This window comes from Meles meles, chromosome 4 (genome assembly GCF_922984935.1).
Source record: "Meles meles chromosome 4, mMelMel3.1 paternal haplotype, whole genome shotgun sequence".
Lineage (NCBI taxonomy): Eukaryota > Metazoa > Chordata > Mammalia > Carnivora > Mustelidae > Meles > Meles meles.
This window is the reverse complement of record NC_060069.1, coordinates 11,343,477-11,365,652: the sequence shown is the minus strand read 5'-3', so window position 1 is coordinate 11,365,652 and position 22,176 is coordinate 11,343,477. Positions and strand designations below refer to the sequence as shown.

At 45.6% G+C, this 22,176-nt stretch overlaps 1 protein-coding gene across 4 annotated transcripts in view; it reads right to left on the bottom strand.

Annotated features, from left to right (window-relative positions):
• BTD (biotinidase) overlaps positions 1-19,794 on the bottom strand; it is a 29,443-nt gene extending 9,649 nt beyond the window's left edge. For 3 of the 4 annotated variants that reach the window (XM_046003447.1, XM_046003446.1, XM_046003449.1), the window contains exons 1-2: positions 19,641-19,794; positions 3,201-3,465 (exon numbers count right to left, since the gene is read on the bottom strand). In XM_046003447.1, coding sequence (XP_045859403.1) covers positions 3,201-3,465; positions 19,641-19,651 — 276 coding nt within the window. In that variant the 5' untranslated portion in view covers positions 19,652-19,794. Of the gene's footprint in view, positions 1-3,200; positions 3,466-14,959; positions 15,061-19,640 lie in introns of those variants that run through there. The other variant, XM_046003450.1, reaches the window with a different exon arrangement.
• Positions 19,795-22,176: the final 2,382 nt, after the last annotated feature.

The window sequence follows — 22,176 nt, the reverse complement described above, 5'->3', positions numbered from 1 at the left end:
TCACCTCAGAGATGATCCTTGCCTTGCCCCATAGGACATCAGCCAGTTTTGTACTGACGGGCAAATTCATTTCGACATTCATCTGGTGAGCACACTTCTGCTCCTCAGCTACTCTTCTGAACCAGCTTCACCCTCTTACAGATTTCTTTATTTATCAGTGAGTTAAACGACAGCTTTGACACATGCCCATCCAGCATTTGTATTGGGGTCATGTTCTTTTTTTTTAATTTTTTTTTTTAGATTTTTTTTATTTATCTGACAGAGTGAGAGATCACAAGTTGGCAGAAAAGTAGACAGGCAGAGAGAGAGGGGAAAGCAGGCTCCCCACCGTGCAGACAGCCCGATGCAGGGGCTCGATCCCAGGACCCTGAGATCATGACCTGAGCTGAAGGCAGAGGCTTAACCCACCGAGCCACCCAGGTGCCCCTGGAGTCATGTTCTTAACGTCTTGAAAATTAGACTTGGACACATGTTTTCTTTTATTAAAAACAAAACTCTGAGAACATTGAATGGTTCCCTTGGACAAGAGCACCTAAATTATGGATACATATTAGATTCATACTGAGGTTAAATTGCATTTCCTGAAGTACGTATTTTCCAGGAATAAGAAGAGGAACCAAACCTGAGCCAGGGCAGAACTTGGGGTCTAACGTGATTACTGCTCCCTCTAGAAAGCAGTCAGCACTCCTGATAAATGAGTTTTCTGACAGACCTTCATGAGATCAAGAACTGAGGAATTAAGGTTGCCAACCCAGCTGACTGAGCAGCCCAGTAGCTTTAAGATGGACTCCTTTCCTTCTCCACAAATACCTCTACCAAGAGAGAGAGACTTCCGTTGGCTTGTTCGGGAACCCCTGCCTTGCGGCAAGTGTGTCTTAGAAGTTGCTTTAACACGTATAACCACGCAAGGGAGCCGAGCGGTGTGGAAGCACTAAAAAAGATCAGCCGCTTCACCCCTGCCTTTGGGCCACACACAAAGAAGGAAGCATTGCTGCCGGCCTGGGTTCAACAAGAACATGGTGTCTGGGTTTCCTTCGGGGGCAGGTTATTGGTAGGTAGGGGAATACTACAGCTGTGGTGTCTGGGGTTCAGTAGGGCGCTTGCAAACATCTTAGGACAGTCTTATGGGCAGGATGGAGAAGCAGGAGGCTGACGCTTCAGCCCCGTGCTGGCGAGCACCTCTGCATGCAATGCTCTGGAGTGGATCTCTGTCATCAGCAGGTCTGAGGGCACAGCCTGGGATTTTTTTACACTGACTTCACCGTAGACCTCAGTAAGGTGTGTATCAAATGTGTAAATGACGTGAAGGTAACTGATAGGCAGAATGTCCGTAAAGATCCCCAAAGAGCCCACCAGGCTGGAATGAGGACACTTCCCAGCATAAACGTGAAGTTAGGCGCTCAGGTTAGAGACATTAACTTCGTAAGGACAGGGTGGTGATTGGCAGCACGTGTGTCGGTGTGTGAAAAAAGGCTCAGGAGTGTGAGCGGACAGCGAACGCCTCATGAGTCCACAGTGAGACATGTCTACCAACGGTTTTCAGGAGACAACGTCTCACATGAGACTGCCCTCGTCAGACAGCATAGGGAGAACTTCGAACAGCTCTGGGCACACAGAGCATCTGGGAAGTCTTTGGTGGAAGGGATATAAGCCTGGGGGAGAGACACTGAGTTTGTGGGATGGGGGTGGGTCATGACCGACGTCCTCAGATCCGTGGAAGATGGCCGCCAGGGTAAGGCCCTCGGTCTGCTCTGTTTAGCTCAGGGGGCAGAATGATGGGAAGCAGTTGCAGGGAAGCCGATTGTTCATTGAAAGGAAGTCCCCACTCTCTCAGGAGACAGGGAGTGCTGGGCTACAGAAGGTGCTCAGGGAGAAGCTGGATGTGGGGCTTTGAACAAGAGAGGAGTGTCTCCCATCAGAAGAATCTGGACCAGGTCTTCAAGTTCCCTTCCAATCTTAGTTTTATATATGCGTATATATTTTTTAAAGATTTTTTTAATGTATTTGAGAGAGAGACTGAGAGAGCGAGAGAGAGCAAAAACAGGGAGAAGAGGGAGAAGCAGGCTTTCCATGAACAGGGAGCCCAAAGCAGGCCTTGATCCCAGAACCATGGGATCATGACCCAAACCGAAGGCAGATTCCCAACCGACTGAGCCACCCAGGCACCTCTATGGGTATATTTAAGAAAAAATAGCCTATAATTTTATACACACATACATACACACACACATAATGGGTTAGAATTTTAAAATGTTGCAGTAGAGAGTGACTGTCCCGGGATCCCCGACCTCCCAGAACAAACACAGGGACCACCTGGGGCAGGGCCTGTGGGCCTCACACTTTCTGGCTTCTACAGTCTGGGAGGAAGGAGGCTGTGCTCACATGGGCTTCACCTCCCGTGGGGCAGGGCAGGGCCTCCTCACGCAGCTGGGCTCCCCACCACCGGGTCAGAGCCCAAACTCCCCTTCGGTGATGGGTTTCCCAACAGGGCATTTTCTTGCAGTCACATCTGGCACCCAGATTTCCCCCTGCGCCCCACCCTTCCTGGCGGGAACAGCGCCTGTGGGCCAAGCAGGAAGTCCTCACAAAGGCTGGCACCGACCTCCCTTTGTCCATCTCCGTTCTGTCTGCACTGAGTTCTCAGCCTGTTCATGGTCCGGAACGGGGACCAGAAACGAGCCCCAAATAATCAGAAGGTGGCAAACAGCAGTCCTGCAGATGCTTACTATTTTTAGTGCCTCAGAGAGCGTGAGAGACCCCCGTCCCTGCTAGTTTCCAGATTTTTCTGTGCATGGGAATCCACTGGGGAGCCTTAAAAAAATCCCGGAGCCCAGCTCACACCCCCTCTGACTCTGTGGGCTTGAGACCCAGGCACCCAGTGGACAAGCAGTCCCCACACAGCCACACTGAGAGCCAGGGGTTAGCCCCAGGCTTCTCAGATATGAGGAACAAAGCAGCACCGGGAGACCTTGGTACAATGTCGATCGATTCAGCAGATCTTGGGCGGGACCCAAAATCTGTACCTCTCACAGGCTCCCGAGGGCTGCAGCGGCCAGCTGGTGCATGGACCACTGAGACAGCTTTACCAGCTGGACTAGTTTTCCAGAGGGCCTGCGGGAACCACTGACTGAGAGCCTAAGAGCGAGCTGCCCTGTTCTACTGGACAAGCTGGTGGGGGTCCGCCCAGGAGCTTTCCTTGCCTTTTGGGCTGCCATCATCACTTGCTGCTCATAGATGTCGAGGTTCCGGTTCATCAGCTCCAAGGCCTGCTTGCGACTCATGAGAGCCAGGGGGTCGGGGGTCAAGACGGACCGGTGCTCGTACACGGCGGCCATGTAGTGTTCAGCCTCGTGGTGACTGGCCACGCGTGGCTCCTCGGCGTGGACTCCCAGGGCAACCATGTAGCAGCCGCAGAGGAAAAGAGCAAGCTGGCGGCCGGCCCCAGACATAACGCAGACCGTAAATCTGGAACGTAAGGAGGCAAGGGAGAAACAGCTGAATAAAGAATCCTGCCAAGAATGTAACTTTTGCAGCTGTGATTTATTAGTCCCAGCAATTAAAGCTCCCGCCTGACACTGCAGCTCGAAGATTTTTTCATGTGCCTAAGAAAAGGGTCTGTGTTTCTCTCCAAACACGTAGCAGGCGACATTGAACAGGGCTCGCGTTGTGAGTCTGGTTTTAGAACGTCTCCAAAACAGACCCAGCACTGGCCACGATTTTCTAACCTGGGGTTCAGCAGGACACGAGCACATCACTACTCACCTTCCTAGCCACACACTTGGGATTTAGGCAAGAATGATGACTACGATTATTTTACAGAATTCGGGGGCCTATTCCACATCCCACCACCTGCCCTCCCTACACACAGGCAGGTCGACCCTCTACGCCAGCTCTGACTGTTGTGATCCCGGTAATACAGCTCGGCTTTCCTGGCCAGGAAGATCCCATGGATTAAAATTCTCCCTGCCTTCCTTCGGACGGTACTGAATATAAAGGGTAAGTCCTTAGCACAGGATTCTTTCTTTGGTGCAGAGAAGCTGCTAACTTCTACTTAAATACCATTACCTACTCTCCGTTATGGGCAGGTAGAAAGAAGTCTCCCAATCAAAGCCTTTTTTCCCCTCCTCCCTGAATTTGGCAAGTATCAGTGTACATCATCATCTTCTCAACCTCTGTCTCTGCGATTCCAGAACTCTTGCTCCAAAGCGTGTCCATTTGGAAATAAAATCCTTTTGCAGCAGTAAAACGCCATATTCTAGAAAATAAACTAGAATTTTCTAGAAAATATTCTAGACTTTTCTAGAAAGTAAACTCAGCTTTGTGGGTGTTACCATAAGAGATTAGAAGTAAATTAGGTCACCGACGACAACACTTCTGTGCGCTCTTTTTCCCAAGAACAGGAGTTTTTATTTCTAATGGTCGGGCGTTACACCGAATCGTCCAATTCCCCCTTGAAAAACGGCCTGGCCTCCCGGCTGAAGGCCCTCCCCCGACACACAGATTTACCAGGGGCCTTGCCAAGGGCGGGCCACTTGCTCTGTGGAGAGGTTCTGGGGCTGACCAAGTGCCCAGGAATCCAGATTAAACATCAAGATAACAGAGATGAATCAAGGAATCCTATCTCCGCTTTTTAAAAAGACAACGGACACCCTGTCCGAGTCTGACTCATAACTCCCATGTTTGCATTTTAAAACCAAACTCTCCAGGCCGCAAATTTCCTCTTATTTTTCTCTTAAACGGTCCAGAAACAAAAATAGCCCCAAGTATTTTCAACAACGGAACAAGGACGAGGGATGCTCAGGCAGAATCCTTGCAAAAGCAAACACTTCTCAGGCTGAGCAGGGCTCATCCCGCCCGCTCCTCTCCCTTCTCCTGCTGTTACTCCTCGCCTCAGGGAGTAAGTACACCAAATACCAAACCCCGGGACTTGTTGCCATTCATCTGGGACACTGAACAATGTTCGAAGATTAGAACAAGGCGCCTTTGAATAAGCAGTCATGAGTTTCTGAGTAAGAAACAAAAGTATAATTGATAAGCTCTCTTATCTGAATTTTGCCTCTAAAGACCAGCAAGGAATAATTTTAACAGCCTCAAAATCTAGTTTCCATTCCCCGCTCTGGCTCCATAATGATGATAATGGGGAGTGGTCTGGGGGGTTACTTTTATCTTCAAAGACACATTCCCTATATTTCTCAAGTATTAGGCAATGGCCTCATGAAGAGGTGGGGAAACTGAGGCTGGGGGTGGGGAGAGTTGTACGAACCAGTACCCGGTGGAGCCAGGTCAGGAGTTCCTGGGGGTCAGAGCATCCCCTGTTCTCAGCTAAGAGTGGTATGTCACCAATTTAGCTGGGGACAGAGGATGTGTGTTTAAGTCTCAGGACTGCCACACAGTAAAACCAGAAAACGGGGGCGCCAGCAAGATAGCATATTTCTTTGTTTCAAGAAGATAAAATTTAGATTATTTACAAAAGGTGCCTTGTAGGAGAGCTATACATGGCAACCATTTGTGTGTGAACGAAGGTGGGTCCGTAATAAGAGGTTAGGAAGAGTCTACCAGGTGTTCACACTTGAAAGAGAGGAACTTAACGAGCTAGGAGAGAATGAGTAATATGGTAAAAATAGCTACAACAGTTTGCCCTTCTTGAAGAGTGGGGAAACAGCAGTCATTTAAACCAAATTGGCAAACGCTGGCTTTCCCTCTTTATTTGGCACTAACAAATGTCTCAGGAAAAACCAAACAAGGGGGCGCCTGGGTGGCTCGGTGGGTTAAGCCGCTGCCTTCGGCTCAGGTCATGATCTCAGGGTCCTGGGATCGAGTCCTGCATCGGGCTCTCTGCTCGGCGGTGAGCCTGCTTCCCTCTCTCTCTCTCTGCCTGCCTCTCTGTCTACTTGTGATCTCTCTCTGTCAAATAAATAAATTAAAAAAAAAAAAAAAGAATAAAAAAGTGCTTTAAAAAAAAAAAACCAAACAAGGCCCAAGGCAGACACTTCGAAGGGCAAACCAGGTAGGAGAGGGGGCACAGTTTTAATGGGGCAGGACATCATCCAGATGTGGTTACCAGGGGCTGGTTCACAATGGAAAGCACAGGTGGGCTGGGGTGGGAGTAGGGGCTGCCTGGGAAGAAGAAAGTTCTGGAAGTCCTGGCATTCTTGCAAACCCAGCAACAAATCTCTTTAGAGCTGGCCAGAACCTGGACCCTAAACAAAATGGTGAGTAGGGGTATATGCTAAGCCTGAAAAGATAGATCCACACCCTCTTCCATGGGAGGGCGTTTGACAGTAGGCTCAAACTGCAGGAAAGCCTGGTGCCAAGGCCCCCGTCTAGGTGACAGTGCATCTCCGTACCCTGCTTCGTCCACTCTGCTCACTGTGACCCTCTGAGAAGGGGGCGTGGGCCCACAAGGTGCCCTGAATTCCCCTGCCAGGAAAACAGCCGAGCTGGGAAGGTGCTCACTTTAGACATCCATGGGACACCCGACTGTGAGCCAGACACAGGTAGAGGTGTTGGGCACAGCCCTGAGCAAGCTAGGCCCTTTCCCAGCCAGCACCCCTCAGGATGGATGGGGAGACAGACCACAATCAAATCAATCCCTAGGATGTCAGACAGCAGCAAGCGCAAAGGAGAAATAAAGGCAGGGAAGGGACCAGGAAGGGCTTGGCCTGGGTGGGGGGCGATTTTAAACAGGAAGGTCACGAAAGGACCCTGTGAGGTGAGGTCTGCCAAAGGTCAGAGAGGAGACCATGTGGATGCCTGGTCGGGGGTCGGGGTTGGGGGTGTTCTAGGCAGAGAGAACAGCTGAGTCAGAAGGCCCAGGTGGGAACTCGTTGAGTAGCTTCAGGAAACAGCAAGGAGATGGGGTGCCTGGGTGGCTCAGTTGGTTAACCATGTGCCTTCAGCTCAGGTCATGATCCCAGGACCCTGGAAGCGAGCCCTGTATCAGGCTTCTCTTTCTCCCTCTGCTGCTCCCCCTGCTTGTGTGCTCATGCTCGCTCACTCTCTGTCAAATAAACAAATAAAATCTTAAACAAAACAAGACACACACGGCAAGGAGAGCAGTGGGCTTGGCCCAGGGGTAGAGGAAGGCAGCAAAAAATGATCAGAGAGATGCAATGCAGGCCTTGCTCCCTGGGTTCTCACAACCCCCTGCAGCTGCTGTCCTCTCCCATTCTCCTCTTGCTGGAGCAGCTCATGAGAGCCAGTTCAAGCGCAAGTCAATCATGACACTCCTATGCTCCAAGTCTTCCAGTGACACCCTGCTTCACGCAGCGGAAAAGCCACTGATTTCACAGCGTGCCGACAGGCATGAGCCGGGAGGCAGGAACTCACTGATGGGGTGGGGGAGAGATTTGCTGGAGTGACATTTTTAACTGCCCAGAGAAGCCCCTGCTTCTCATTTCCCCGTGAAAAACATTCCTCCAACCCTAATCCTGGTCAGGAAGATTCTTGGGATCGTGAGAAAAAGAAATCAACGTCTAACGTATATGGCAATCTATTTGGTGGAAATTTGGTAACATGTCAATCACTAGTTATTTTTATACATGTGAACCTGTAGTTCCACCCTGCTAAGTGATTCATCTCGATAATTAGCTGTATTTCCTTCCTCGCCATACTATTACAATAGTATCTTCTGCAATAAAACAAAAGGACTATTATTAAGGTACTCTTAATAAGATAATTTCAGAGGCAGGCATACACATTTAGAAATTTATATATAGAACTACTGATCATTTTAATAAAAGATCTTGTCATTCTTGACTTGTCAGGGAGAATAACAGTCCCAGGACTGGGAAAGGAGGCAGGAAAAGTCAACAAAGGAAACAGCATATCCTGTGGAACAAAGCCGGAGGGACCTGCCAAGTCCTTAAGGAACCAGCACGGTCTATGCTTCCATGTGTATCTGAGACAATGCCTCCAAAGACACTGTGAGTTTCCAAATGGTTTAAAAATTTATTCTCGTGACGGTCATGATATCCTTGTCTAGATTCTTTTACATAAGGGGAAATAATGTCCAACCTCCATCTAATTTACAGATTCAGAATGTAAAGAAGTCCCAGGAGACCTTTTATTTCCTAGAAAGCCTCTTGTTCTCTGATTCTTCCCTCCGCTCTGCTAGTCGTGAGCTCCTGTCTGACTGGCCCCTGGACTAGGAAGCCCCATAGTGGTTTTAGCTTGGACCGTTTCATGCACACCTATCCACCGACAAGACTTTTAATGTCTCCATCGGAAATGTCAAGTGTAAACACTTGTGAGTGGCAGGCAGGTGACGATGACGTCAACAGTCAAAATTGAACTCAAAACAGCGAATAAATTACCCAGTCCTGTGAACTGACCTAAGTTGTGATTTCGCTTTTTAAAAAATCCCACCTATTGGGGCGCCTGGGTGGCTCAGTGGTTTAAGCCTCTGCCTTCGGCTCAGGTCATGATCTCAGGGTCCTGGGATCGAGCCCCGCATCGGGCTCTCTGCTCCGCGGGGAGCCTGCTTCCTCCTCTCTCTCTGCCTGCCTCTCTGCCTACTTGTGACCTCTCTCTCTGTCAACTAAATAAATAAAATATTAAAAAAAAAATCCCACCTATTATCTTACAAAGAGAGAGTGACATACAGAAGTGTAACTCTGGACCAGACCTTTGATGAGGGCCTATTTGTGTCACGTTAACTAGTTTATCTTAGGATACCCAAAGAGCACTCAAAGGATTGTTGACACTTGAACCTAACTATAAGTCATCTCTCTTTTTCCTCAGATGGGCAATTACCTTCATAATTTAAGTCAAATAAAACTTCTTCCTGAAATGCCCAAGTGTTTACTGCAAGAAGGCGCTTTCTTTTTCATTTTCTTGGGTGAACAGAAAGTCCCAGCGGAGGCCGAGTATACAGGTTCACCACTGCCACCGTGTGGACAAACAGGACCCTCAGCCTAGGCAGGATTGCTTGTCAATAACGGAGCAAAGCGATTCCTAAGCAGTGAATGGACGGTGTTTTTCCTCCTTTCCTTCTCCTTTTCATTTACAACACTTCATCTACCTCTTCTACAGTGGAAAAACAGAAAAAAAAAAAAAAAAACATTTTCCCAGACGTGGGACTCATGAAAGTTGTTTTTTATTTGCCGTGCTTCCAGGACCTAGGGCATCTTCTGTATATTCACAAGTTCTAAATTTGTCGCAATTTCTTCTCTCACAGTGGCACCCTCCATAGGATATGACTGGATGTGCAGAGTGACACAGCCCATCCACCCTGTGACAGGCAGCACAACGAAAAGGAAAATCTAGCCGAGTTAAGGGTTCTGTAGGGACAACATTTTATATTGACGATTTTACATGTCACAGCTCACATTTTCAAATCATTTTAACAGCCGTCATTTCAGTTTCTCGTCCTGTTGCATAAAGCATGAAACCAAATGGTAAAATTCTCATCTCGAGGTGAGGGAAAACTCCAGCACTAGTTAGTAGTGAATAGGGTAGAAACCAGGCCCCGTGGCTCCTGGTCCAGCTCCCTCCAGCATATACTGAAGAACTGGGGCCATTCATCAGTCAAACCTTCAAAGACCACCGGGCAGACTCCAGTTTAACCGTGGCAGAAAGAGAGATTCACGGGGGCTCTCAAATGCTAGCGTGCCTTCGGAGTCACCCGGAGGGCTTGCCCGCATAGATCCCCGTGCCTGGGAGTTTTGATTCAGCCAGCGTGGGACCAGGCCTGAGAATCTGCACTCCCTAACAAGTTCCTAGCTGACTGCTGATGCTGATGCTCAGGGCATCGGGTCATGCTTGGAATGTTGCTGGGCTAGAAGTGAAAGGCACAGAGATCCTATATTCTGACTCCTATCTTTCCCTCACTGTCCAAGACAGGAGTCTGAACCATCACCTTTATTTCCTGGCTGCCTCCCCAATTGGGCAGACTTCCAAGTGATTCCACCATATTCAGTGAAAATGGGCCGCAGAGTATTTAAATACTCAAACCAAAGGAAAACCAAAAAAATAAGCAAAAAAACCCTCCTGAAACAACTAGGTCCATGTCAGCTAAAGGATTCAATTCTTGTCTTCGGTCTTAACAGGAACATCATTGTAGAACCAGGTTGTGAGTGGTTTTCCTTTGTTTAAATAAAGTTCCTGATTTTAAAAGAATAAAACAAGAACAACACAGATATTTTGTTATATAAATAGAGAATCCATCTATACATTTAAATTATACATTTATAGATAAGAAAAATCATCTATGTTTGACCAAAATGTATCAGTTTCCTTCTCAAAAACATATCTGAAACCCTTAGGGGCCGAAACTGAATCACTGAGGATGGAAGTCTTACACCGTGTTCCGGAGACTTTGACCAGGGAGTGAGGAAAGAGCCAGAGAAGGCTTCTTCCGCTGCCAGTCAGTCTTCAGAGAAAAGACGGACAGGGCCACTTGCAGCCACTCTGCTCTTCTGGAATATTTATAGCTTCCAGAGAGCCTTCACCTTCTTCATCCTCCAAGAATGATCATCAGTTTCTCTGAAATGAGCCTCAACGACTGTCAGCATAGAATTGTTTTTCAAAGCCCTTGGGAAGTTTCTCTCCCATTTCTTTGTTGGAAATTAGAGGCACTGGGAGAACCACCTTCTAGACAATGAAGACCTGAAGGCTGGACATCTAGGAGAAACACAGCCAGTGCATGGAAAACATGATGTCCCAAAACCACAGGTCAAATTTTCCAGGGAGATGTGCTCAGAAATGTGGGCAACGTAAAGGCTCTTTGTGATCACTAAGCGTCTGGACACAACATGTCTAAGGCTGGAGCGGGTGAGACATCACCACGAGTCCATCGCCCCTGTGCTCTCATGTGCCAGAGCTCCGGAATGAAAAACCAGATCCCAGGACCAGCACGACGGCGCAGATGCCCTAGATCCTGTGAAGAACAAGGGGGTGAGTACTACAGCCCGGGGACACTGGTCCCCAGGGCAAAAGAACAATCCTTCATAAAATAGCCTGGAAACACTGAAAGTGAATGATAGCAGGACATGTGAAAACAACAACAAAAGTGAAAGCACTAGAAAAAACATGCCAAAGTCCACTGACTTTCTCCTGTGGAGAAGCCAGGAGGTATATGTTTGGGGGAGGCACAGTCAAGATCACCAACAGCAAAAGGTGGACAAATGGATCCAAATGCTATGGGTTCTGAGTATCTAGAGAGGAGACTCTTGACACAAGCATGGTGAGAATGTGTGTGTGACCCACGGCGTAGGCAGGTGGTCAGTGGTATTCAGTTACAGGGCAGTGCACCGGCGAGAATGACAGTGACCTTCCAGCCTATTCACTAACTTGGCTGTCTTCTCCACCCATGGTATGGTAGAGGTGTAGAGAAATGGTCAGCCTCTCCACCTTTCTCTCTCTTCCTGGAGGCACCAAAGGGGTTTATCTTCTGCTTTGGTTAAGTCGGTAATTACACGTGTGCCTCTGGCAAAGGTCCCAGCTCAGCCACAGCTGCATCCTGGTTACTAACACAAGTCCCGTGGGGCCTGATGCCCTCCAGACCCTCTGGAGGGCAGACCTCTGACTGGCCCTCCCATGTCCTCCAAGCTTTACTTGGCATGAGGGTCCAAGTCCTCCAAGCTCAGGGCTTTCTGAGGCTGGTGGAAGTGTGGAGTTAGATGAGAAGGTCTCAGAATCTTCCACGATAGGCTTGGGCTACATTCCTCGGCACTAGGGGCAAAGCAGAGAACAGTCTGGCTCTTCTTTGGAAAGAGATTACTCCTAAACTTGAAGGGGATCAATATCCAGAGTCAGGATTTAACCCAAATTGATTTTGTTCAAAAGCCTACATTCTTTTTATGCTCCTGCACTCATAACAAGGGGAGGAAGCATTTGACTGAATAAGTGATATTGGGGTGACTGAATTACGAGCAATTTTTTCTAAAGATTTTATTTATTTACTTTGGGCAGGGGAAGGGAGAAGCAGGTTCCCTCCTGAGCAAGGAGCCTGACATGGGACTCAATCCCAGGACTCTGGGATCATGATCTGAGCCAAACGCAGATGCTTAACCGACTGAGCCACCCAGGCACCCTGAATTACAAGCAATTTGGAATTAAGTTTAAGTATTTTAGGGCATATACCAAAATAAACTCAAAATCAAGAGTTTACTATTGAATGATAGGAAAACTAGCATAAATTAGAATCTGATATCAGATACTTGATTAAACCACTTTCTAAAATTTGAAGCAGGTAACATCATAGAAGAAACGGATTGACAGAAGTTTACATGCAAAATATAAACATCAACACAACAGTTATAAACAGGCAATGAACAGGAACACATTTAAATGAGAAGAAAACAATCATCAACAAATACTTTGAAAGATTTTAAACTTATGTACAAAATAAACATTAACTGGTACTATTCCAAGAGGGACGGTAGCATGGGAAGGTTAAATTTGAAAAAAGAATTAAGGTAAACTAGTCAAGTGATAATGAATTTTTTACAGGGGGATAAAAGTTTGACAATTCCTCTTATGAATCACTTCTCTGTAATTCTTCTCTGTAATTCCTCTTATGAATCACTTCTCTGTAAACTCTACTTCTGGGACTTTATCTTAGGAGTCATTTGAAAAACAAGTTAGTTGAAATGACAGCGTACCATGGAAGTAAAGAATACAGGCTTTAGGGGTTTCAACATATCCAAGTTCAAATTCTGGCTCTGATTTACTCATTTCATAACCTTGAGTAGATTATTTGTAAAATGCTTCTGTTTCTTCATCTCTAAGTTGAAAATGAAAATATATGATGTAAAGTACTTAGTGTTCAATAAACGGATGCCAGCTAAAAGCAAAGAATGACTCCCAACAGGTGAAAGTTGGAAACAATATTCAATACGAATGAAGTTATGAAAATTAATGTACATATATCAGGTGGAACATTAAGCAAACATTGAAAAGACAGTAATGAAGACTCTGATGATGGACAATATCTAAGACGTGCTAAATAAACATAGAATGAAAACGTTTCTATATTTACAATGAGAATAGCTAATAAAATATGTACACAGGTGAACAAAGACTGGAAAAGAATGTGAATTAACAAAAACACAGAAGGTCACATAATGGGCATTTAAAATGCTTTCCTCAGTGTTACCCTATTTTTGCCAATAAATGAGAAACATAAGAAAAAAAAAAAAAACAGCTGAGACTTCTGGCATCTAGTCTGGTGTACAAGGAGCCTAGCAGGAGCCATCCTATTGTTAATGAGCCAAAACCTGAACGATCCAAAAACCAACAAGTCTTCTTAATGATTTCAGAGAAATGAGGTCAAAATTAGAGAGACAGACAGGTGGATCCCCACTTACTGGAGCAGCGACCTCTGTGGGAACAAGGACTAGCACATGAAATCTTAAACTGTAACTGATGGGCCCCTGGGTGGCTCAGTCTGTTAAGCCTCTGCCTTTGGCTCAGGTCATGATCCCAGGGTCCGGGAATCCAGCCCTACATCCTGCTCTCTGCTCAGCAGGGAGCCTGCTTCTCCCTCTGCTCCTCCCCCCTGCTTGTTCTCTCTCTCTGTCAAATAAATAAAATCTTAAAAAAAAAAAAAAGACAAAACAAACAAAAAAAAAACTGTAACAGACAAACTTTGGAGGCTCAGGGGGAATCAATGGGAGAACTACACATGGCAGGAGGGCCAAGCTTTTGTGAGTTTTAGCTCCAGGAGCTCTGCTAGGCTCTCACAGTGAGAACTGAGAAGAAATCTCCTGTTTCTGGCAGGGAGAAGGGGAAAGCAGCCAGGGCATTCTGTTCTTTGGGCTGCCTCCCTCAAGAGAAACAGTTTCATCAGCGCTAACCACTTAAGCCTGTATCAGAACGTGACTAAGCTGAAGGAAGGGCAGATACCCACCTCTGGCCTCCTCGCGCCATCCTGCGACCTCATGAGATTCACAGCATGGAGGCACAGGCTCTCTACCAGACGGCCGCAGCTCCGCTAGCCAAGTCCACTAGGCTGCGCGCCGGAGGAAGAACTAAGAGGGTATCTGCCAGTGCAGTCAGTTTTCCCCAGAGCCCTGCCCAATGACTTCATTTAAACTGCTCTGGCCCCCAAGGGATAAGTAAGGCTGGCCAGAATGTTGTATTCCTGGGTGCCTGGGTGGCTCGTTTGGGTAAGCGTCTGCCTTCAGCTCAGGTCATGATCCCAGGGTCCTGGGATCGAGCCCCACATTGGGCTCCCTGTTCTGTGAGGGTCTGCTTCTCTCTGTCCTACTGCCTGCCCCTCCCTCTGCGTGTGCCACACCCCGCCCCCAACAAATAAATAAATAAAATCTTTTTTTTTATTAATTTATTTATTTATTTTAGATTTTATTTATTTGACAGACAGAGATCACAAGTAGACAGAGAGGCAGGCAGAGAGAGGGAGGGGGAAGCAGGCTCCCTGCTGAGCAGAGAGCCTGATGTGGGGCTCGATCCCAGGACCCTGAGATCATGACCTGAGCTGAAGGCAGAGGCTTTAACCCACTGATCCACCCAGGCGCCCCAAATAAATAAAATCTTTAAAAAATTTTGCCTAACTTTAAAAAAACTTTTTTAAAAATTATGTTCAAATCCTCATCCCCAGAACCTGTGCATATGTTTGGTTACAGGGCAAAGGGTTATTACAGTTGCTAAAGAGCTGACTGCAGGGTGCTTGGGTGGCTCAGTTGTTTAAGCCACTGCCTTCAGCTCGGGTCATGATCCCGGACTCCTGGGATCGAGTCCAGCATCAGGCTCCGAGCTCTGCAGGAAGTCTGCTTCTCCCTCTGACCTTTTCCCCTGGCATGCTCTCTCTTACTCTCTCTCTCAAATAAATAAATAAAATCTAAAAAAAAAAAAAAAAAAGCTGACTGTAAAATGGGGAGATTATCCTGGTTTATGTGGATAGGCTCAACGGAATCACCCCCGTCTTTATGAGTGAAAGAAGTGTAAGAAGAGAACCGGAGGGACGGTAGCATGGGAAGGTTTTGCTATTGCTCACCTTGAAAATGTCAGCCAAGAATGTGGGAAGCCTCTAGAAGTGAGAAGTAACAAGGCACGGATCCTCTCTTAAAGCCTCCAGAAAGGAATACAATCCTGCCAGTACTTTGATATTATCCTGGGGAGACCCATTTCAGACTTCTGAACTATAGAACTGTAAGATAATAAACTTATGTTGTTTAAAGCCACTAACTGTGGTAATCAGTTATAGCAGCATAGGACACTGATAACAACAGACAAGATAGTTTAAAAAGCACAAAGTAGAAGGACTTTCCTACCAACATAAGACTTATTCTAAAAAATATAGAAATTAAGATAGTGTAGGATTGGTGCTGGGATATAAAAACAGTGGATTCCAGAGAGAGACCGCATATATATGGAAACTTGATATCTGTCAGAAGTGACATTGTGGGTCGCTGGGATCATCATGAACTATACTGTAATGGACAATGGATATTTGGGGATTTTGTTGATTTGGTGGGGGGAGGGGAGGGAGAAGCAGACTCTCCACTGAACAGAGAGTGCAACATGGTACAAGATTCTAGGATCCCAGGATCCTGACCTGAGATGAAGGCAGATGCTTAACTAAGTCTCCCAGACATCTTTTTTTTTTTTTTTTTAATTTTATTTATTTATTTGTCAGAGAGAGCGAGCGAGTGAGCGAGAGAGCACAAGCAGGGGGAGCAGCAGACAGAGGGAGAAGCAGACTCCCCGCTGAGCGGGGAGCCAGATGCAGAACTCCATTCCAGAACTCTGGGATCATGACCTGAGCTGAAGGCAGACACTTAACTAACTGAGCCACCCAGGCGTCCCTCCCAGACACCTTTTTAATGTCTTTCTTAAGCTGGGGCTGAGGACACATGTATGTATCAATCCCTGTTCCTATTCATGTGTCTGAAGGATGTCACAAATGTTAAATATAAACACATTTTAAAGTAAATAAAACAATAAATCACAGGTAAGTGCCAAAGAACTCGAAGGTTATGATACAGAAAGAAGTTTAAGGGCGCCTGGGTGGCTCAGTGGGTTAAGCCGCTGCCTTCGGCTCAGGTCATGATCTCAGGGTCCTGGGATCGAGTCCCACATCGGGCTCTCTGCTCAGCAGGGAGCCTGCTTCCCTCTCTCTCTCTCTGCCTGCCTCTCTGTCTACTTGTGATCTCTCTCTGTCAAATAAATAAATAAAATCTTAAAAAAGAAAGAACAGAACTTGGGTTTCTGTCTTAAAAAAAAAAAAAAAAAAAAAAAAAAAAAAGAAAGAAGTTTAAGAGCTTAAGCTCTTCGTCAGGAAGCTGTCCCTCATCTGGGTTATACCCCAGCGGTTCAACTCCGAACCCTGGGAGTCAGTCCGACATTCTGCCCTAGAGGGGATTCTCTGTTTTGCTGACACAGCAAACAGATTTAAAAAACACAAAACAATAAGGCACAAAGGCGCTGCAATGAAGGCTAATGGCCAAACAGAAGAAACATGAAAACAGAAATGTTTAACCATGGGTACCATGTTTCCTAAGTGAGAGCTGCTGCTCCCCCACTCCACCCCATGGGCCACAACAAGTGTGGAGTTCTAGCATATGGAGAAATACGAGGGTACGGTTTCAAGGCCATTTCAGATAAATCTGTATGTTGTCATAGCATGACATACGGTTGTCACCATTTCTGGTGCTCTTCACACAAAGTGAACGTGTTTATTAGTGATTTAATGATTGTTGATGCCAAACTACCCTAAATTAAAATTTAAAAAAACCCAAAAACCCACAACCAAACACACAATGGATGAAGATAAAGCTAAAAGAAGGAAATAACATTTCTTTAGTTTCTGCCCCGGGGTGCTTCTGGATCCAGTCTAGGTCTATTTCACCACTCAAATGTGAAGCAAAGGTGATTGCTATCCAAGCCAAGGGCAGAACCCAATTTTCTCTAGATCATAGGGCAAATGGGAAAAACACCCAGCGCCCGTCCCCTGCTAAGGGGCCTTCAGTCTGACCCTGACACCTCAATGAAAAAAATGTTTTCCGCTGGTTTTGCTTCAAGCCTATTTCTGAGCGTTAGTAATTTGCAGTCCATAAATTTAACCAGAAGCCAAAAAAAATCAATCTCACCTATTTGCCTCAAAGAACAATTTTATTAAATATTTTATTTTCTGCTGTTTATGTTAATGTATTTCTTACAGCACATTTCCTGCTGTTCAGTTTTTCCATGTTGGTTTTAAAAACAGATTTTTTTTCTAAGATTTTATTTATTTATTTGACAGACAGAGATCACAAGTAGGCAGAGAGGCAGGGAGAGAAAGAGGAGGAAGCAGGTTCCCTGCCCAGCAGAGAGTCCGATGTGGGGCTCGATCCCAAGACCCTGGGATCATGACCTGAGCGAACGGCAGAGGCTTTAACCCACTGAGCTACCTAGGTGCCCCCCAAAACAGATTTTTTTAAAAGTAAAACTCTACATAAATTTCCCTTTTTTGTTATTGTCGCTTGCTTTTTTGTTGGTATTTGAGATATTTGCTTTCAGTTTTCTCTTCTTTTATTTCAGCCACTTTTCTTTTCAGCCATTCTATAATGTATCACACATAACCTTAATTCATTTCTTCATTTGATAACCAAACAATTGCCATCTTGATAAAATAAGTTTGTGAGATAATTTCTCATAGGTGCAGGTGGTGTTGCATTCTGCCATAATTTGGGGGCCTCAGGAGGCCTTCTACAACCTTTAGAAGCTGATGAGAAGAACAAGGCAAGAGAAATGCAGTTTAAATTAAATCTCCTTTCAGCCGACAGCCCACTGGGAGACCCTTGAGACATGCACAGTAATGGCTCTCCTCAAGGAACTCATGGCTGCCTTAATGCCTTCATGTTTATATTTTATTAAAGACTAAAAATAACCTTATCTTAATAGCAGCTAACCCCCATGCCCCAAGGTCCTAAAAGCCTTGCTTCAAAATTCCTTAGGAACTTTATCTCTATCCCCGCTCCCTCCACAAACTTAGAAGTATATAATCAGTGACTCCTCACAATCCTGGGGCAGTTCTTTCTGCCCACAGGTCCTATCCCAGTGCTATAATAAAATTACTCTTTTGCACCAGAAACATCTCAAGAATTCTTAGCCATTCGCTCTCGAACCCAAAATTCTTCCAAATGTCATCATTTTGGCAGCCCATGTGGGGGTCGAGTCTTTTCATCCGGACTCTGAGCCTCACTGCAAATTTGAAGGGTAATTCCTCTTCTCTTCCCTTTACTTTCATTTCAGGGGCTTTTCAAGGGGCCTTCTGGCTCTTAGTCAAACACATTCACGTGGATTGCTCCGGCTGCCATCCTCCAGCCCGTGGCTACTCTACAGGGAGGGAAAAGCCTGCCTTTTGGCTGGAAATTAGTACATTGGCCGGAATAGTAATAATACCCAGAAACTTGATACCCTCTCTTTATTCCTGTCCTTGTCCTGTTTGTTTCTTTTTCTTTATTCTTGTCCTTAGGCTTGGGACTGCCTCCTAAGTCACTACGACGCCTGCCAATCTTAAGAGTCCCCTGTAAAGTTTCCTCCTCATCAATCTAATATGATCCCCTTCACACCTCTGGTCTAGCCACTTCAGGCCACAAGAATTCTACTTAGAGCTGGCAGAAACCAGTACCCAATTAAATTAAAACCCAACTGGGGACCATTTCCTAGGGAAGTCAGTTGTAAGGACTATATGTGTTGGAATGTTGCTTAGATCACCGTGGATTTCTATCTTTACTGTTTTTCTTCAACATCCCCTATTGACTACTTAAATTACTAAGTGGGGTAATTTCCCCTTGTAAAACTTTTCGGGTGTTCTCTATGGGTTAGAAATGGCAGGTTCTTCACGGCATGGCCGGACACTGTATTTTGGTCCATTCACCGGCATCCGTTTGTAGTCTAGAATGCAATGGGGAAGAGAGGGGACACAGGCAATCCCTCCTATGGGGCCTTTACTTTATAGCAGGGATGGTGATCAATAGTGATTTTGCTGGAAGGATGCCTCCAGTCACTTGGAAACCCAAAACTCCCAACATGTCCTGCGTGGGACACCACCCAGGAGTAAGGAGTGATTTTTGATAATGGACCTTCTCTAGGCTTCTTCGGTTCCCAAGGACTTTCCCATGCATGCCTTTTAACCCACTGGAGACAATTTGGATTGTGAAATTTAAGAAAGAACTGATCTTCTTTTATAATACTGCATGGCCTCAATATGATCTACCAGATCTCTTCTGCTAGGAAACAGGGACAATGAACTGAGGTACCCTATGTTCAGGCTTGAATGGCCCTAAATCAGAACCCAATCTAAGGACCTCTTACAGAATGTGTCTGGCCACTAACCAGGCTGATAAGCTCCTTCCTGACTGTCTAAACAGCCCAGGCTGCTAGAGGAAACAGGCCATCTCTAATGAAGGGGATGCTGACCATCTCTAATGAAGGGGATGCTGACCCCATCTCCCTGTTCTCCCAACAGACTCAGGTCAGTTGTACACTTTGATGACTGGCTCCCCTGTTTAGAGAACCTATTATCATTATGTTAGCCTTTTCTTTAAAAAAAAATTAGGCTCATTCCTTCTTTGACCTCCTTCCATGGACAAATAAACAAAAGCAAACAAAAAATTCCAATAAAACATCTGACAAATAAAATTCCATGTCTACCACCAATGAAAGTAATAAAGAATGTGGTTAATGCTTACAAAGTCTGCATGGAAGGGCCTTGGATAAATCACAGAAGAATCCTATAATCCCAGTTGGATTGCAAGGAGTTGCTCCCAGCGCCTGTGAATCCTGGGGAGGAGGACTGTCGTCACTTCGGCTCAATCATCTGACCAAGCGAACAGTGGAACGTTGCACCCTGAACCAAAGATATAAAGGTGAAAGCAAGTTTAAATAGGCTCGTTGACTTTTCCCTTTGCTAAAGGACAAAATCCAGTCCGTTGAGAATGTATCCTTTTTGCAAAACCAGTTAATGTGAATTCAGGGGATTTGTTCCAATTTATAGCATAGTTCTCACCACACTTTATAGGGAGTGCTTTTGTTTGTGATTCTTCTGATGCAGAAGTAGACACAAGGCCCATTGGCAGTCTGTGTTGCCAATGTCAAACTAGCCTTGAACCTGTAATTACTGAACAGTATTACTCTGGTAACAGGCAATCACACAGTTAACTGTTAACTGATGCCTCTAGCATGAGTACAGAGCTAGTGGTTCCAAGATGGACTGCAAATCAAAATAACGAAACAGCTTAAAAAAAATGTAGGTGCCTAACTTGTTCTAACACACCAATTTAGAAAATATGGTGTAAGGCCCAAGTAATTGTATTTTTTTTTAAAGATTTTATTTATTTATTTGACAGACAGAGATCACAAGTAGGCAGAAAGGCAGGTAGAGAGAGAGGAAGAGAAGCAGGCTCCCTGCCAAGCAGAGAACCTGATGTGGGGCTTGATCCCAGGACCCTGAGATCATGACCTGAGCCGAAGGCAGAGGCTTTAACCCACTGAGCCACCCAGGCGCCCCAGTAATTGTATTTTTAAAAGTGATTTAAAAGTGATCAAGTGATTCTGATGCAATGGGAGTAGAGACAGTCACATAGGTACTAATATAAATAATATTACATGATAGAGGAGAGTGGTGCCCATGCTTCTCAAACGTAGACAGGAGATAAATAATAGAACTACTCAAAGCCACACAAAGAACATCTTGTGTATTTCTGGAATGGCAATTTCACTTGACAGGTAGTTTAAAATGTCATTTTTATTTTGGGTGGTGATTACATAGGTATATACAATTGTTAAAACTTATTTAACATTTAAGATCTGTACATTTAATTGCATGTTTATTTTACCTCATAAAAAGATAGTATTTATATTAAAATATGGACATACTTTGGAGTAGAATGCAAGATTTGCATTTATGTTTTAGAGGAACTCTGAGCCATTGAAGAAATCTCCGTATTTGACGGGCTGGTTACCTTACATAGGCTAGTCCCTGAATCCAGAAAGTACCAATTATACTCTCTTCTGTTTAGGGTGGGAGGTTAGGGCTTGAAATGTTGAAAGGAAGACCTCTTGGAAAACGCCCAGAACTATGGTTTGAAAATCTCTGGGTTTAGAAATCCTTTCACTTCCAATGCTTTTCATTCATTTCTCTACCCATGACCCACTCCCCCCCTCCTCTTTACCTTCCACATATTACTTGTCTTCTTGCTTTAAAACATTCAAAATCCTCAAAAATTTCAAGTTACTCTTTTTTATGGAGATGGTTTAATGACTTGGAGGCCACACACACAGGAATCACATATTGCAAGCATCTATCTCCACTCAAAAATGAGTGGTTTTTTTTTTTTTATTTTATTTTTGAGCCACCTCAGGGCCCCTCAAAAATGCGTTTTAAAAGGTTATCAGCTGGGGCGCCTGGGTGGCTCCGTGGGTTAAAGCCTCTCTGCCTTTGACTCAGGTCATGATTCCAGAGTCCTCGGATAGAGCCCCGCATGGGGGTGGGGTGGGGGGGGGTGGGTCTCTGCTCAGCGGGGAGCCTGCTTCCTCCTCTCTCTCTGCCTGCCTTTCTGCCTACTTGTGATCTGTCAAATAAATAAATAAAATCTTAAAAAAAAAAAAGGTTATCAGCTACAGGAGCTGGTCGACAGGGACTGAATCTAAGAATTACGAAAACCCACATTCCCTGATTTTGGAAAAGACAAGAACAGAGAGAGAGTGGAGAGGAAGAGTGAGTGAATAACAAGAGTTTAAGAAAACAATGGTCAAAGGTAACTTAGGTGCGCCTGGGTGGCTCAGTCAGTTATACATCCAACTCTTGTTACCGGGTTGTGAGCTCAAGCCCAGCTAAAATAACTAGGTTCAAACGTTCCTCTTTGTCTTCTGTAGCCCAAAAATACAAGTTTGGGATTCTGAGAAATGGTGTAAGCAGTTACTTTCTTTCTCTGGCTTATGAATTAGGTGTCATCTATGATACCGGGGTAAAGAGTACATACGCATCCAGTTATGGATTTAAGTAACGTGCATAGTTGTTACAAAAGCATGTACAACCAAAAAAAACATATAGCAAACGTCTAGAACACAACAGGCGCGGAACCCCCAAAGGACCCAAAGGCAACTTTGCACCACGATAGCCTCCACCCACTGCACCCGTGTCCCAGCAGCCTTTGCGAAGCCAGCCCTCAAGCCCAAGAGCATGGGGGCGAACAGGGGGCGGTGCGGCCACGCCCCCCTCCGCGC